The sequence below is a fragment of the Carcharodon carcharias genome, chromosome 24, assembly GCF_017639515.1.
Source record: "Carcharodon carcharias isolate sCarCar2 chromosome 24, sCarCar2.pri, whole genome shotgun sequence".
Lineage (NCBI taxonomy): Eukaryota > Metazoa > Chordata > Chondrichthyes > Lamniformes > Lamnidae > Carcharodon > Carcharodon carcharias.
The window spans coordinates 13,136,953-13,154,736 of NC_054490.1; the positions used below are offsets into that span (position 1 = coordinate 13,136,953).

Here is a 17,784-nt window from a genome sequence, read left to right on the forward strand (position 1 = left end):
CCAATATGTTACCCCCTACACCATGAGCTTTTATATTCCACAATAAACTTTCCTGTGGCGCTTTATCAAATGCCTTCTGGAAATCTAAGTACAGAACATCCACCAGTTCCCCTTTATCCATGGCACATGCGACTACTTCAACGAACTCCAATAAATTGGTTAAACATGATTTCCCTTTCACAGGGCCATGTTGAGTCTGCCTGATTGTCTTGACCTTTTCTCAGTGCCCGATTAAAATATCTTTAATAATAGCTTGTAACAATTTCCCCATGTCAGATGTTAACTTGATGTCAGAGGCTAACTTGCCTGTAGATTCCTGCTGTCTCCCTCCCTTTTTGAATAAAGGAGTTATATTTGCTATTTTCCAATCTAATGGACCCTTCCCTGAATCTAGGGAGTTTTGGGAAATTAAAACCAGTGTGTCAGCTCCATCACTAACCCCTCCTTTCAAGACTTTAGAGTGAAGCCCATCTGGACTTGGGGATTTGTCAGCCGGCAGCTCCAACCTGGGCCTAGTGCTGAGTGAGGCAATCACAAGTGGTGTGTGGTACTGAGGTCCAGAAACATGGAGCAGGATAATCCCAGGCTTCAATCCAGGCCTAGTGCTGAGTGAGATGATCACAAGTGTTGTGTGGTACTGAGGCCCAGACACGCGGAGCAGGAAAATCCCAGGTAGATAGTCAGAAGCTTTTTCCCAGGGTGGGAGAGTCAATTACTAGGGGACATAGATTTAAGGTGAGAGGAGAAAACTATAGAGGAGATGAGCGGGACAAGTTTTTTACACAGAGGGTAGTGAGTGTCTGGAATTCGCTGCCAGAGGAGGTGGAGGAAGCAGGTACGATAGTGGTGTTTAAGAGGCAGCTTGACAAATACATGAATAGGATGGGAATAGAGGGATACAGACCCCGAAAGTGCAAAATGTTTTAGTTGACATATGATCGGCGCAGGCTTGGAGGGCCGAAGGGCCTGTTCCTGTGCTGTACTTTTCTTTGTTCTTTGTCCTTTGTTCAATCCGGGCCTCGTGCTGAGTTAGACAATCACAAGTGGTATGTGGTACTGAGGCCCAGACACGTGGAGCATGAAAATCGCAGGCTTCATTCCGGGCCTAGTGCTGAGCCTGAGCCCAGTTGGGTGAGATTATGAGACACATGTTGGCTGAAATCTCCCATGTCTAAACCATGTCCAGTCGAGATGCTGTATCAACTGGGGTGTGTAAGTGTATATGAGCACATGTATGTGACCAGCACATGTACGTAGCTACGTGCACGAATGAAGCGACATTGTCAGCACTGTGTTTAATGTTAACCACTTTGATTTATAGAAAATCCTTAACTGAGTAACACCCTCCTGATCTCCTTCAGTGAAGCCATGATCAATCAACCCATTTGACCTCAAGCCACATGAAGAGGCATTGGGACAGGTGACCAGAAGATCGGTGAAAGAGGGAGGTTTCAGGGAATATTGAAAAGGGGGAGAGTGAGAGAGACGGAGAGGTTTAGCAAGATAATTCCAGAGCATAGGGCTGCAGACAGTTGAAGACATGGCCCCCATCAGACACTCCCAGGACAGGTACAGCACGGGATTAGATGCAGAGTAAAGCTCTCTCTACACTGTCCCCATCAAACACTCCCAGGACAGGCACAGCACAGGCTTCGATACAGAGTAAAGCTCCCTCTACACTGTCCCCATCAAACACTCCCAGGACAGATACAGCACGGGGTTAGATACAGAGTAAAGCTCTCTCTACACCGTCCCCATCAAACGCTCCCAGGACACGTACAGAACGGGGTTAGATACAGAGTAAAGCTCCCTCTACACTGTCCCCATCAAACACTCCCAGGACAGGTAGAGCACGGGGATAGATACAGAGTAAATCTCCCTCTACACTGTCCCCATCAAACGCTCCCAGTACAGGTACAGCATGGGGCTGGCTACAGAATAAAGGTTGTTTTCCTGATTGAAGATGCTTCTGATATTCTCTGTCTTTTCCAAGATTTCTCTGTAACCTCATCCAGCCCCTACAACCCCCCCTATCTCTGCAACCTCCTCCAGCCCCGACAACCCACCCTATCTCTATAACATCTTCCAGCCCCTACAACCCTCCCTAACTCTCTAGCTTCCTCCAACCCTTGCAACCCTCCCTATCTCTGTAACCTCCTCCAGCGCCTAAACCCTTCCCTTCCTCTGTAGCCTCCTGCAACCCCTACAACACTCCCTATCTCTGTACCCTCGTCCAGCCCCTACAATCCACCCTATCTCTGTAAAGCCTCCCAGCCCCTATAACCCTCCCTATCTCTGTAACATCCTCCAGCCCCTACAACTCTCCCTTTCTCTGTAACCTTCTCCAGCCTCTACAATCCTCCCTATCTCTGTAACCTTCTGCAGCCTCTCCAACCCTTCCAATCTCTGTAACCACCTCCAGACCCTACAACCCTCCCTATCTCTGTAACCTTCTGCAGCCTCTACAACCCTTCCTACTTGTAACCTCCTCCAGCCCCTATAACCCTCCCTGTCTCTGTAACCTCCTCCAGTTCCTCTTGTTTACACATGAATCGTTGTTTCAGGAAGTACAGCGCATTGAAGGGTTGTGCACGTTTCTCATTGTGTGGTTTAAACAAATTATAACAAGATATCGGTTCTGCTTTGAGCAAAGTGCTGTTCATGTACAAGATAGGAATTGATCCGAGTGAGGTCCATTTCCTGGACTGTGAATCCTTCTACCACTAAGTTTAATGCATCAAATCTGGAGATTAGACGAGATGAGGTGGATCATTTACGTTTACCTCCTGATAGGCTGTGAGTATTTACACACTGACTGCAAATATCAAAATAATTCGTCCCTTAACTTTGAAGTGGTTACCTTCACAAAATTTTGGTCTCTATCTCACTGGGTTTTACTGTCTGTCTCTCCTAAATGTGACTGAAACTGGTGGGATCGGGACCTGCACAGTGACAAGTCCACACAGACATCCCCAGGCATTTTCTGAAGGAGGTTCATATGGACTCGTAACGTTAACCTGGGTCCACTCTCCACACACGCTGCCAGACCTGCTGAGTTATTCCAGCATCTTCTGTCTTTATTTCACATTTCCAGCATCAGCAGGATTTTGCTATTAATCCAAGTTTAAGTTCTGAGGGAGTGCCGCACTGTCGAGGAGTCAGTACTGAGGGAGTGCTGCACAATCAGAGGATCAGTTTTGAGGGAGTGCCGCACTGTCGGAGGGTCAGTACTGAGGGAGTGCTGCACAGTCAGAGGATCAGTATTGAGGGAGTGCCGCACTGTCGGAGGGTCAGTACTGAGGGAGAACTGCACTGTTGGAGGGTCAGTGCTGAGGGAGTGCTGCACTGTTGGAGAGTCAGTACTGAGGGAGTGCCGCACTGTCAGAGGGTCAGTACTGAGGGAGTGCTGCACTGTCAGAGGGTCAGTACTGAGGGAGCACTGCACTGTCGGAGAGTCAGTACTGAGGGAGTGCAGCACTGTCAGAGGGTCAGTATTGACGGAGTGCTTCCTTGTAGAAGGGTCAGTTCTCAGTGAGCGCTTCATTTTAATGCACTTACTCTGTAACATCCTCCACCCCCTACACCTCTCCTAATCTCTGTGATACCCTCCAGCGACTACAACAATCCCTATCTCTGTAACCTCCTCCAGCCCCTACAACTCTCCCTATCTCTGTAACCTCCTCCAGCCCCTACAACACTCCCTATCTCAGTAACCTCCTCCACCCACTACACCCCTCCCTATCTCTGTGACCCCCTCCAGTGCTTACAACCCTCCCTATCTCTGTAACCTCCTCCAGCCCTACACCCCTCCCTATCTCTGTGACACCCTCCAGCGACTACAACAATCCCTATCTCTTTAACCTCCTCCATGCCCTATGCCCCTCCCTATCTCTCTTACCTCCTCCAGCCCCGAACACCCTCCCTCTCTGCCTGGGACCCTGAGTTCTGGAATTCCCTCCCTCTACCTCACCACCTCGTCTTACTGGTTGAAGATGCTCCTGATATTCTCTGCCTTTTCCAAGCTCTTTGCCGTGTGTCCCCAGAACCTCATCATGTCATCTCAGTGACCTACCTTGTTGTCTCACACTCGTGTGAATCAGGCTGGGGTGCTCCCTTATAATAGCAGCCTATTAATATAAACCCTCATTGTTGTGAAGCTTTGGGGTATCCTGACTTGTTGAATGAGGCTCTCTCAATGGGACTTGTGTCTTTCTGATTGGCAGCTGGGACTCTGATCACTTCTCTGGTCACCTCTGGTGAGGGGTGTAAGGGCTCCACTGCAGGGGACGAGCTGAACTTGAAAGAAAATTCCGCGGCCTATTATTTCTCGCGGATTGAAACTCGGGACGACTGGGCTCTATCACCAAATACAACTCCAAATTTAAACTGAAGGGCTTTCACTATCTCCTAACCATCGCTCTCCAGGCATTGAGAGATCATTCCAAACACTTACACCTTTATCGCGGGTTGAACGTTCCCAAGTTTGGAAGACGGGGCCAGGGGATGAGGTTTGGAATATTCACCTCCACCTCTCTCAACAGAACAGTGGCCAAGTTATTTGGGAGGAGGTCTTTGTTTGTGCTAAACACGACTTACGGTGCCGATATCTCGAAATACTCATTCAATGTGACACATCAGGAGGTTTTAATCCCTCCTTACGAAAAATTTGAGATTGTAAAGGCCGAGAGCTCAGGGGGAAACTGAATCTTCACCCTCCGCTCGAGAGGCTATGAGGGAGTTGAGGTGGGGCTGGAGAGGGACGGTAATGACTGTCTGAGAGTTTACCGGAAGACCCTACCCTGGTGGGTCTGGTTTCTGATCGCCTTGGCGATCTTGGTCACTCTGGGGGGATTAGGAGCATTTCTCTACAAGTGCTGCTGCCAGGAATAGATTCCAATTTCCCACCATCTCCCCAACCCTCAACCCCCGTCCCTTCCCTCAACCCCTCCCCACCTCACACACCATCAACTCTCAGCTGCCTAATGATCAAAACTCTGCCCTCACACTCCCAAACCATGCTCCCCACATGCCAAATTATCAAGTTTGAGGGGCAGAATGGCCTCCTCCTGTTCCTGTGTAACAGAATCACGAGGCTGAATGGTCTCCTCCTGTTCACGTGTAACAGGCTCAAGGGGCTGAATGGCCTCCTCCTGTTCATGTGTAACAGGCTCAAGGGGCTGAATGGCCTCCTCCTTTTCCTGTGCAACAGAATCACGAGGCTGAATGGTCCCCTCCTGTTCCTGTGTAACAGGCTCAAGGGGCTGAATGGCCTCCTCCTGTTCCTAGCTCTGCAAATTGTAAATTAAAGTGATGCTGGACAGATTGACAAGGTTTCAAAAGATGAATTAACAATGCTGACGAAAAATTATTCTATAAAATTTAACCAATTTGTGCACTATCCTTTTTACTAGCAATATTTCAATAAAAACTAACGAGCAACTATCCAAATATCACCCCTGATCACTAACTTATTGGAATCTTGCTGTGCACACTCTACACGTTGAACTGGTGAAGTGGGCAGGCAGATGTCAAATGCAGTTTAACATAGAGAGTGAAGTGGTTCATTTTGGGAGGAAGAACATGGAAAGAGAATATAAGATAAAGGGTACCATTCTGAAGGGAGTGCAGGAGCAGAAGGACCTGGGGGTTTCTGTACATAAATCATTGTAGGTGGCAGGACAGGTTGAGTGAGCGGTTAATAAAGCAGACAGTATCCTGGGCTTTATTAATAGGGGCACAGAGTACAAGAGCAGGGAGGTGATGTTAAACATGTATAAAAAGGTTCAGCCTCAACTGGAGTATTGTGTCCAGTTCTGGGCATCGCACTGTATGAAGCATGTGAAGGCTTTAGAGAGAGTGCGGAAAAGATTCACAAGAATGGTTCCAGGGATGAGGAACTTTATTCATGAGAGATCACTGGACAGTGATCAGGGAAAGGAAACCTGGATGATTTCCCCCCCCCAACTCTCTAACCCAGGGATCACTGGACAGTGATCAGGAGCAGGTACCCTGGCTGATATTCCTCTTCCTCTCCAACCCAGATGTCACTGGGCAGTGATAAAAACAAAAAAACTGTGGATGCTGGAAATCCAAAACAAAAACAGAATAACCTGGAAAAACTCAGCAGGTCTGGCAGCATCGGTGGAGAAGAAAAGAGTTGACGTTTCGAGTCCTCATGACCCTTCAAAAGAACTGAGTGAATCTAAGGAAGGGTTGAAATATAAGCTGGTTTAAGGAGTGTGTGTGTGTTGGGGGGGTGGGGGGGTTGGTTTGGGTTGGGGGAGAGAAGTGGAGGGGGTTGGTGTGGTTGTAGGGACAAACAAGCAGTGATAGAAGCAGATCATCAAAAGATGTCACAGACAACAGAACAAAAGAACACATAGGTGTTGAAGTTGGTGATATTATCTAAACGAATGTGCTAATTAAGAATGGATGGTAGGGCACACAAGGTATAGCTCTAGTGGGGGTGGGGGAGCATAAAAGTTTTAAAAATATTTAAAAATAATGGAAATAGGTGGGAAAAGAAAAATCTATATAATTTATTGGAAAAAAACAAAAGGAAGGGGGAAGAAACAGAAAGGGGGTGGGGATGGAGGAGGGAGATCAAGACCTAAAGTTGTTGAATTCAATATTCAGTCCGGAAGGCTGTAAAGTGCCTAATCGGAAGATGAGGTGTTGTTCCTCCAGTTTGCGTTGGGCTTCACTGGAACAATGCAGCAAGCCAAGGACAGACATGTGGGCAAGAGAGCAGGGTGGAGTGTTAAAATGGCAAGCGACAGGGAGGTTTGGGTCATTCTTGCGGACAGACCACAGGTGTTCTGCAAAGCGGTCGCCCAGTTTACGTTTGGTCTCTCCAATGTAGAGGAGACCGCATTGGGAGCAACGAATGCAGTAGACTAAGTTGGGGGAAATGCAACTGAAATGCTGCTTCATTTGAAAGGAGTGTTTGGGCCCTTGGATGGTGAGGAGAGAGGAAGTGAAGGGGCAAGTGTTACATCTTTTGCGTGGGCATGGGGTGGTGCCATAGGAGGGGGTTGAGGAGTAGGGGGTGATGGAGGAGTGGACCAGGGTGTCCCGGAGGGAGCGATTCCTACGGAATGCCGATAGGGGGGGTGAAGGGAAGATGTGTTTGGTGGTGGCATCATGCTGGAGTTGGCGGAAATGGCAGAGGATGATCCTTTGAATGTGGAGGCTGGTGGGGTGATAAGTGAGGACAAGGGGGACCCTATTAAGTTTCTGGGAGGGAGGAGAAGGCGTGAGGGTGGATGCGCGGGAGATGGGCTGGACACGGTTGAGGGCCCTGTCAACGACCGTGGGTGGAAAACCTCGGTTAAGGAAGAAGGAGGACATGTCAGAGGAACTGTTTTTGAAGGTGGCATCATCGGAACAGATGCAACGGAGGCAAAGGAACTGAGAGAAAGGGATGGAGTTCTTACAGGAAGCGGGGTGTGAGCAGCTGTAGTCGAGGTAGCTGTGGGAGTCGGTAGGTTTGTAATGGATATTGGTGGACAGTCTATCACCAGAGATTGAGACAGAGAGGTCAAGGAAGGGAAGGGAAGTGTCAGAGATGGACCATATGAAAATGATGGAGGGGTGGAGATTGGAAGCAAAATTAATAAATTTTTCCAAGTCCCGACAAGAGCATGAAGCAGCACCGAAGTAATCATCGATGTACTGGAGAAAGAGTTGTGGAAGGGGGCCGGAGTAGGACTGCAACAAGGAATGTTCCACATACCCCATAAAGCGACAGGCATAGCTGGGGCCCATGCGGGTACCCATAGCCACACCTTTTATTTGGAGGAAGCGAGAGGAGTTGAAGGAGAAATTGTTCAGCGTGAGAACAAGTTCAGCCAGACGGAGGAGAGTAGTGGTGGATGGGGATTGTTCGGGCCTCTGTTCGAGAAAGAAGCTAAGGGCCCTCAGACCATCCTGGTGGGGGATGGAGGTGTAGAGGGATTGGACGTCCATGGTGAAGAGGAAGCGGTTGGGGCCAGGGAACTTGAACTTGTTGATGTGACGTAAGGTGTCAGAGGAATCACGGATGTAGGTGGGAAGGGACTGGACAATGGGAGAGAGAAGGGAGTCAAGATAACGAGAAATGAGTTCTGTGGGGCAGGAGCAAGCTGAGACGATCGATCTACCGGGACAGTTCTGTTTATGGATTTTGGGTAGGAGGTAGAAGCGGGCCGTTCAAGGTTGGGCGACTATCAGGTTGGAAGCTGTGGGAGGAAGATCCCCAGAGGAGATGAGGTCAGTAACAGTCCTGGAAACAATGGCTTGATGTTCAGTGGTGGGGTCATGGTCCAGGGAGAGGTAGGAGGAAGTGTCTGCGAGTTGACGCTCAGCCTCCGCGAGGTAGAGGTCAGTGTGCCAGACAACAACAGCACCACCCTTGTCAGCGGGTTTGATGACAATATCAGGTTTGGACCTGAGAGAATGGAGTGCAGTAAGTTCCGAGAGAGAGAGATTACAATGTGTGACAGGAGCAGAGAAATTGAGACGTCTAATGTCGCGCCGACAGTTCTCAACGAAAAGATCAAGAGAAGGTAAGAATCCAGAGGGAGGGGTCCAGGTGGAGGGAGAATATTGGAGGTGGGTGAAAGATCCATTGAACGGGGAGAGGTGAGCCCGGAGACGAAGATGGCGGAAGAAGAGTTCAGCATCGTGCCGAGCCCGAAATTCATTGATGTGAGGACGTAGGGGTATGAAACTAAGTCCTTTGCTGAGCACTGAACGTTCAGCATCGGAGAGGGGAAGGTCAGGGGGTGGGGCTGGGATTGGAAGATGGGGTGGGGACGGAGGGACAGGCAGGGGTGGAGGGTCCGAGATGGGTGTTGGTGTCGATGAGTTGTTGGAGCTTGCGTTCCTTAGCACTTGAGAGAAAAATAAGTTTTTTGTTGAGGCGTCGGATGAGACGAAGAATAAAATGAAACTGGGGGCACGTGCAGCTTTGAAAAAGGGTATGGCGGTGCTGCTGGAGGGAGAGATCGAGTGTGTTCATATGGCGGCGCATGGCACTGAGTGTGGATCTCAGAATGTGACGGGAACAGCAGTCCGAGAAACGTTTTATGTCCCGGAGATACCTGGGTGGGTTCGAAACATGAGGGGTGGAATTTCAGTTGAAATCCAAGTGGGGTAAGTCAGAGACTTAAGCCTGCTGACAAGGGTGGTGCTGTTGTTGTCTGGCGCACTGACCCCTACCTCGCAGAGGCTGAGCGTCAACTCGCAGACACTTCCTCCTACCTCTCCCTGGACCATGACCCCACCACTGAACGTCAAGCCATTGTTTCCAGGACTGTCACGGACTTCATCTCCTCTGGTGATCTTCCTCCCACAGCTTCCAACCTGATAGTCGCCCAACCTCGGACGGCCCGCTTCTATCTCCTACCCAAAATCCACAAACAGAACTGTCCCGGTAGACCGATCGTCTCAGCTTGCTCCTGCCCCACGGAACTCATTTCTCGTTATCTTGAGTCCCTTCTCTCTCCCCTTGTCCAGTCCCTTCCCACCTACACCCGTGATTCCTCTGACACCTTACGTCACATCAACAATTTCCGGTTCCCTGGCCCCAACCGCTTCCTCTTCACCATGGACGTCCAATCCCTCTACACCTCCATCCCCCACCAGGATGGTCTGAGGGCCCTTAGCTTCTTCCTCGAACAGAGGCCCGAACAATCCCCATCCACCACTACTCTCCTCCGTCTGGCTGAACTTGTTCTCTCACTGAACAATTTCTCCTTCAACTCCTCTCACTTCCTCCAAATAAAAGGTGTGGCTATGGGCACCCGCATGAGCCCCAGCTATGCCTGTCTCTTTATGGGGTATGTGGAACATTCCTTGTTCCAGTCCTACTCCGGTCCCCTTCCACAACTCTTTCTCCAGTACATCGATGATTACTTCGGTGCCGCTTCATGCTCTTGTCGGGACTTGGAAAAATTTATTAATTTTGCTTCCAATCTCCACCCCTCCATCATTTTCACGTGGTCCATCTCTGACACTTCCCTTCCCTTCCTTGACCTCTCAATCTCTGGTGATAGACTGTCCACCAATATCCATTACAAACCTACCGACTCCCACAGCTACCTCGACTACAGCTCCTCACACCCCGCTTCCTGTAAGGACTCCATCCCATTCTCTCAGTTCCTTCGCCTCCGTTGCATCTGTTCTGATGATACTACCTTCAAAAACAGTTCCTCTGACATGTCCTCCTTCTTCCTTAACCAGGGTTTTCCACCCACGGTCGTTGACAGGGCCCTCAACCGTGTCCGGCCCATCTCCCGCGCATCCACCCTCATGCCTTCTCCTCCCTCCCAGAAACATGATAGGGTCCCCCTTGTCCTCACTTATCACCCCACCAGCCTCTGCATTCAAAGGATCATTCTCCACCATTTCCGCCAACTCAAGCATGATGCCACCACCAAACACATCTTCCCTTCACCCCCCTATCGGCATTCCGTAGGGATCATTCCCTCCGGGACACCCTGGTCCACTCCTCCATCACCCCCTAATCCTCAACCCCCTCCTATGGCACCTCCCCATGCCCACGCAAAAGATATAACACCTGCCCCTTCACTTCCTCTCTCCTCACCGTCCAAGGGCCCAAACACTCCTTTCAAGTGAAGCAGCATTTCACTTGCATTTCCCCCAACTTAGTCTACTGCATTCGTTGCTCCCAATGCGGTCTCCTCTACATTGGAGAGACCAAACGTAAACTGGGCGACCGCTTTGCAGAACACCTGTGGTCTGTCCGCAAGAATGACCCACACCTCCCTGTCGCTTGCCATTTTAACACTCCACCCTGCTCTCTTGCCCACATGTCTGTCCTTGGCTTGCCGCATTGTTCCAGTGAAGCCCAACGCAAACTGGAGGAACAACACCTCATCTTCCGATTAGGCACTTTACAGCCTTCCGGACTGAATATTGAATTCAACAACTTTAGGTCTTGAGCTCCCTCCTCCATCCCCACCCCCTTTCTGTTTCTTCCCCCTTCCTTTTGTTTTTTCCAATAAATTATATAGATTTTTCTTTTCCCACCTATTTCCATTATTTTTAAATATTTTTAAATCTTTTATGCTCCCCCCACCCCCACTCGAGCTATACCTTGTGTGCCCTACCATCCATTCTTAATTAGCACATTCGTTTAGATAATATCACCAACTTTAACACCTATGTGTTCTTTTGTTCTGTTGTCTGTGACATCTTTTGATGATCTGCTTCTATCACTGCTTGTTTGTCCCTACAACCACACCAACCCCCTTCACTTCTCTCCCCCCACCCAAACCCCCCCCTCCCCAACACACCTTAAACCAGCTTATATTTCAACCCTTCCTTAAATTCACTCAGCTCTGTTGAAGGGTCATGAGGACTCGAAACGTCAACTCTTTTCTTCTCCGCCGATGCTGCCAGATCTGCTGAGTTTTTCCAGGTAATTCTGTTTTTGTCACTGGGCAGTGATCGGGAGCAGGAACCCTGGCTGATATTCCTTTCCCTCTTTAATCCAGATGTCACTGGGCAGTGATTGGGAGCAGGAAGTCTGAATTATTTCCCCTATCGGTCAAACCCTGATCACTGTAACTCATTGGAATCTTGCTGTGCACACTCTACACGTTGAACTGGTGAAGTGGGCAGGCAGATGGCAAATGCAGTTTAACATAGAGAGTGAAGTGGTTTATTTTGGTAGGAAGAACATGGAGAGACAATATAAAATAAAGGGTACAATTCTAAAGGAGGTGCAGAAACGGAGGGACCTGGGGGTATACGTACATAAATCATTGAAGGTGGCAGAACAGGTTGAGTGAGCGGTTAATAAATTATACAGTATTCTGGGCTTTATTAATAGGGGCATAGGGTACAAGAGCAGGGAGGTGATGTTAAATGTGTATAAAACACTGGTTCAGCCTCAACTGGAGCATTGAGTCCAGTTCCGGGCACCACACTTTAGAAAGGATATGAAGGCTTTCGAGAGAGTGCGGAAAAGATTCACGAGAATGGTTCCAGGGATGAGGGACTTGTGTTATTGGAGATCACTGGACAGTTATCAGGAGCAGGAACCCTGCCTGATACCCCCCCTCTCTCTAACCCAGGGATCACTGGACAGTGATCAGGAGCAGGATCCCTGGCTGATTTCCCCTCTCTCTCTCTCTCTAACCCAGGGATCACTGGACAGTGATCAGGAGCAGGAGCCCTGCCTGATGCCCCCCTCTCTCTCTAACTCAGTGATCACTGGACAGTGATCAGGAGCAGGTACACTGGCTGATTTCCCCTCTCTCTCTCTAACCCAGGGATCACTGGACAGTGATCAGGAGCAGGAACACTGGCTGATTTCCCCTCTCTGTCTCTCCAACCCAGAGATCACTGGACAGCGATCAGGAGCAGTTTTGATCTCCCTCTAGTGTCCGAACATTGCCAGGGCAGGTACAGACATTGATAAGGAGTAAAGCTCTATCAACTCTCTACACATCCAACGCATCAATCCCACCTTCCTCTGATTTCCCCCACTCCCACTTTCTCCCCATGATCCTCAATCCCACCTGCTCCTCATATCCTTCATTCCCACCTTACGACACATCGCTTAATCCCACCTTCTCTCCATATCCCTCAATGCCACCTTCCATCCATGTCCCCCAATCCCACCTTCTCCCCATATCCCTCAATCCCACCTTCCATCCATTTCCCTGAATCCCACCTTCTCTCCATTTCCCTCAATCCCACCTTCACCCCATGTCCCTCAATCCCACATACTCTTCATATCTCTCAATCCCACCTCCTCTCCATTTCCCTCAATCCCACCTTCCATTCATGTCCCACAATTCCACCTTCTCCTCATATCCCTCAATCCCACCATCTCTCTTTATAAACATTAATCCCACTTTCTCTCCCTATCCCTCCACCCCACCTTCTCTCAATATCCCTGCATCCATGTTCTCTCCTTATCCCTCCATCCCACCTCCCCCCATATCCTACAACACCCACCCTCCCCATTCCACTCAATCCAACTTTATATCCATATCCCACAATCCCATATAATTCTCGATATCCTTCAATCCCAACTTCTCTCCATTTTTCTCAATTTCACCTTCTCCCCATATCCTACAATCTTACCTTCTCTCCATGTCCCTCAATCCCTCCTCTCCATATCCCTCAATCCCTCCTTCTCTCCATATCCCTCAATCCCTCCTTCTCTCCATATCCCTGAATCAATCCTTCTCTCCATATCCCTTAATTCCACTTTGTCCCCATATCCCTCAATCCCACCTTCTCCCCTCATTCCTGCATTCCACCTTCTCTCCATAATCCTCAATCCCACCTTCTCCCCATATCTCCCAATCCCACTGTATCTCCATATTCCTCAATTCCACATTCTCCCTATATCCCAATATCCCACCTCCTCCCCTTGTCGCCCAATCCCAAGTTCTCTCCATATCCCTCAATCTCCATTTCTCCCCATATTCCTCAATCCCACTTCCTCTCCATATTCCTCAATCCTACCTTCTTCCTATGTCCCTCAACCCCAACTTCTCTCCATGTCCCTCAATCTCTCCTCTACATATCCCTAAATCAATACTTCTGTCCATATCCCTCAATCACACTTTGTCCCCATATCCCTCACGGCCACCTGCCCTCCATATCAATCAATTCTGCCTTCTCTCCCTATATCACAATCCCATATTTTTGCCACATCCCTCTATCCCACTTTCGCCCCATATCCCTCAATCCCTCTTCTCCCCACATCCCCCAATCTCATCTTCTCCCTGATGCCTCTATTCCACCTTCTCTCCATAATCCTCAATACCGCCTTCTCGCCATATCCCCCAAGCCCACTGTATCTCCATATCCCTCAATCCCACATTCTCCCTATATCCCTCAATCCCAACTTCTCTCCATATCCCTCAATCCCACCTTCTCCTCATATCCCTCAATCCCAATTTCTCCCCACATCCCTCAATCCCATCCTCTCCCCATATTTCTCAATCCCACCCTCATCCCATAGCCCTCAGTCCCACCTTCTCCACATCTCCCTCACTCCCACCTTCTCTCCAGATTCCTCAATCCCATTTCCACCTCATATCCCTCTATCCCACCTTCTCTCCGTGATGTATCCCTCAGTCCCACCTTCTCCCCATATCCCTCAATCCCACCTTCTCTCCGACACATATCCCTCAATCCCATCTTCTCCTCATATCCCTCAATCCCACCTTCTCTCCGACACATATCCCTCCATCTCACATTCTCTCCATATCCCTCCAACCCACCTTCCCCCCATATCCTATAACCTCCACCCTCCCCATTCCACTCAATCCAACTTTATATCCACATCCCTCAATCCCTCCTTCTCTCCATATCCCTCAGTCCCTCCTCTCCATATCCCTCAATCTCTCCTTCTCCCCATATCCCTCCATCCCACCTTCTCTCCATGTCTCTCAATCCCACCTTCTCTCCATGTCTCTCAATCCCACCTTCTTTCCATAGCCCTCAATCCCTCCTCCCCATATCCCTCCAACCCACTTTATCCCCATATCCCTCACACCCACCTTCACTCCATATCAATCAATTCCCTCTTCTCCATATACCACAATCCCACCTTTCCGCCACATCCCATAATCCCACCTTCTCTCCTTAACCCTCAATCCCTCCTTCTCCCTATAACCCACAATCCCACCTTCTCCCTACATCCCACCTTCTCCCCTTGTCACCCAATCCCACCTTCTCTCCATATCCCTCAATCCCAATTTCTCATCATATCCCTCAATCCCACTTTATCCCCATATCTCTCAATCCCACTTTATCCCCATGTCGCTCAATCCCACCTTCTCCCCATTTCCCTCAATCTCACCTTCTCTCCATATCCCTCAATCCCACCTTCTCCCCATATCCCTCAATTCCACCTTCTCTCCATATCCCTCAATCCCACCTTCTCTCTATATCCCTCAATCCCACCTTCTCTCCATATCCCTCAATCCCACCTTCTCCCCATATCCCTCAATCCCACCTTCTCCCCATATCCCTCAATCCCACCTCTCTGTGACGTGTGTTTTGGACACTAACATTTGCTTCCATTTCTGTTCACCTCCATGAAAAACACGGACTCTCTCTTTGAATCTGGATAAGATTATTCCCTGAAAACTGGCTCCATTTTACCGATATAAAGGATCTCTCCCCACTACGCCCTGTACAGAGAATGTCATTTGGACAGATATTGAGTGCCTCATGTCCATGAGTATCTCACAGGTACAGTTCTGTTAGCAACCCTCTGTAAGTCCACTATAGAGACCAGGGGAGAGATTGAGGCATTGGGGTAACTTCAGAACATATGGAGAGAGGAGCGGGAGGAGGCCATTCAGCCCCTCAAGCCTGATCTCTCTTCCAATTGGCCATGGCTCTGAACCCCAAGATTTTCAGCAGAGGGCCCGATGATCTTCTACTGCCCCGAGAGACAGGACAGGCACTTACCGACCTCACTGAGTGAGACTCAGTGCAGAGGAAGACTCTGCCTCATTCCAGGCAGCTTGTGGAGAGCTCACCTGAGATAACACAGCCTGATGTACACCATTACATTGAGGTGGTCACAGACACCATGTTCCCAAGGATATGGAATATCATCACCATCCTTCGGGATAACCACAGTCGAATGGATACAGCCTCTGGGTAGCCTATGCTCATGTGTTATTATGCTAACCACTCGCTCTATAATCAGGTCATTGCTTGAAATGCACTCAATTCCTCAACTCCTCCTCACCTCCTCACCTGCTCAACTCCTCCTCACCTCCTCAACTCCTCCTCCCCTCCTCAACTCCTCCTCACCTGCTCAAATCCTCCTTCCCTCCTCAACTCCTCCTCACTGAACTGGACTAACCATGTAAATACTGTGCAGGTCAGGGGTTGGGAATCCTGTGGTGAGTAACTCACCTCCTGTCTCCCCAAAACTTGTCCAACTTCTACAAGGCACAAGTCAGGAGTGTGATGGAATACTCCCCTCTTTCCTGGATGAGCACAGCTCCCACAACACTCAAGAAGCTCGACACCATCCAGGAAAAAGCAGCCTCGTTTGATTGGCTCCCCATCCACAAACATTCACTCCCTCCACTGCTCCAGCGCCCGAGGGTTTCCAACCTCCACTCTCCAAGACCTTGCCTTGGAATCTTCTGTTAAACTGATGCTTTCTCTCAGAAGCCTTCTGCAGGGGTTCACCTCTAGGGTTTCGAACTCTCCTTCCGATGTTCCCGTCCCCTGAATTACCATGTGCATACATGCTTTCTCCCAGGCAATGTCTCTCACGGACTCTGCCATGCCAACAGATTAACACTGCCTCACACGCCCAGAGTAAAGAGTCACAGTCCTTTGGCTGTCTCCTTGCATCTTCTGGCTTCTCGCAAGCCTAATTTGCTTTAAGTCTGCTGCCTGCAGCTTTCTTCTCTTTCAGCTTGGACCTTCCTCTCTGCTCCTCGCTCTTAACTTCACTTAACAGGACCTTTTCCAGCTTCCTGTCCATCCTTTGTGCTAACTGTCCTCTTGGGACCTTTCCTGTTCCACTTCCATGTATTTGGGCACTTTCTTATTTAGTTTGTTTTTCATCCGGCTCCTGCAGTTCCCTCTCCTGAGTCCAAGGCCTCTGAAATTCCGGGCCTGAGTCTTACCCTTGGCAGACGCGGGTGATCGGTGGGCCCCGGAGCAGTCGGGAATTGGGCCTCATCCCGTGTAAGGCCCCCGACCGCGATTTCTCGCTGGCTGGCCAATTACAGCCCACCCAGCATGAAACACACATCCCCCAATGGTCGGCAAAGGACAGACAGGGACCCTTCATCTGACTGTCCAATGGAAGGGTGAGTACCGTGTTGGCATGGATCAGCGTGGTGAAGTGTTAAGGGCCGCCCCCCACTGCGTGCAGCTCAGGGGTGTTAGAGTCTGAGTGCCAGCTGTCAATGACGCCGGAGCTGCACGTCGGGGGGTGAGCACTGGCTGCTGAGACAGAGTGCCTCGCAGCTCGAGGGCCACGACTCGGGTGTATATGTATTAGACAAGATGAGGTGGTTCATTTACGTTTATCTCCTGATAGGCTGTGAGTATTTACACACTGACTGCAAATATCAAAAGTTTTCATCACTTAACTTTAAAGTGGTTATCTTTACAAAATTTTGGTCTCTATCTCACTGGGTTTTACTGTCTCTCTCTCGTAAATGTGACTCTGAAACTGGTGGGTTCGGGACCTGCACAGTGACAAGTCCAGAAAGACATCCCCAGACATTTTCTGAAGGAGGGTCATACGGACTCGAAACGTTAACCTGGGTCCACTCTCCACACATGCTGCCAGACCTGCTGAGTTAATCCAGCATCTTCTGTCTTTATTTCACATTTCCAGCATCAGCAGGATTATGCTGCCTGTATTGAGGGAGTGCAGCACTGTCGGAGGGACAATACTGAGGGAGTGCAGCACAGTGGGAGGGACAGCACTGAAGGAGTGCAGCACTGTCGGAAGCTCAGTACTGAGGGAGTGCCGCACTGTCGGATGGTCAGTACTGAGGGAGTGCCGCACTGTCGGAGGGTCAGTACTGAGGGAGTGCCGTACTTTCAGTAGGTCATTACTGGGGGAGTGCCGCATTGTCGGAGGTTCAGCACTGAGGGAGTGCTGCACTGTCTGAGGGTCAGTACTGAGTGAGTGCTGCACCACAATGCACATTCCTGTAGCCTCCTCCAGCCTCTACAAACCTCCCTACCTCTGTAACCCCCTCAAGCTCCTACAATCGTCCCTATCTCTGTAAACTCCTCCAGCCCCTACAAACCTCCCTA

At 49.7% G+C, this 17,784-nt stretch overlaps 1 protein-coding gene across 8 annotated transcripts in view; it reads left to right on the forward strand.

The window, feature by feature from the left end:
- The first annotated feature begins 2,559 nt into the window (after window positions 1–2,559).
- The window catches only part of LOC121269401 (NAD(P)(+)--arginine ADP-ribosyltransferase 2-like), a 204,369-nt gene continuing 189,144 nt past the window's right edge, over window positions 2,560–17,784 (forward strand). For 4 of the 8 annotated variants that reach the window (XR_005941357.1, XR_005941358.1, XM_041174001.1 and 1 more), the window contains exon 1: window positions 2,560–2,796. Coding sequence is in view for 3 of the 8 variants with exons in the window: in XM_041174001.1 (XP_041029935.1) it covers window positions 2,733–2,796 (64 nt within the window). In the remaining 5 variants the exon portion in view is untranslated. Of the gene's footprint in view, window positions 2,797–12,281; window positions 12,415–16,544; window positions 16,821–17,784 lie in introns of those variants that run through there. The other 4 variants (XM_041174002.1, XM_041174005.1, XM_041174006.1 and 1 more) reach the window with 3 other exon arrangements.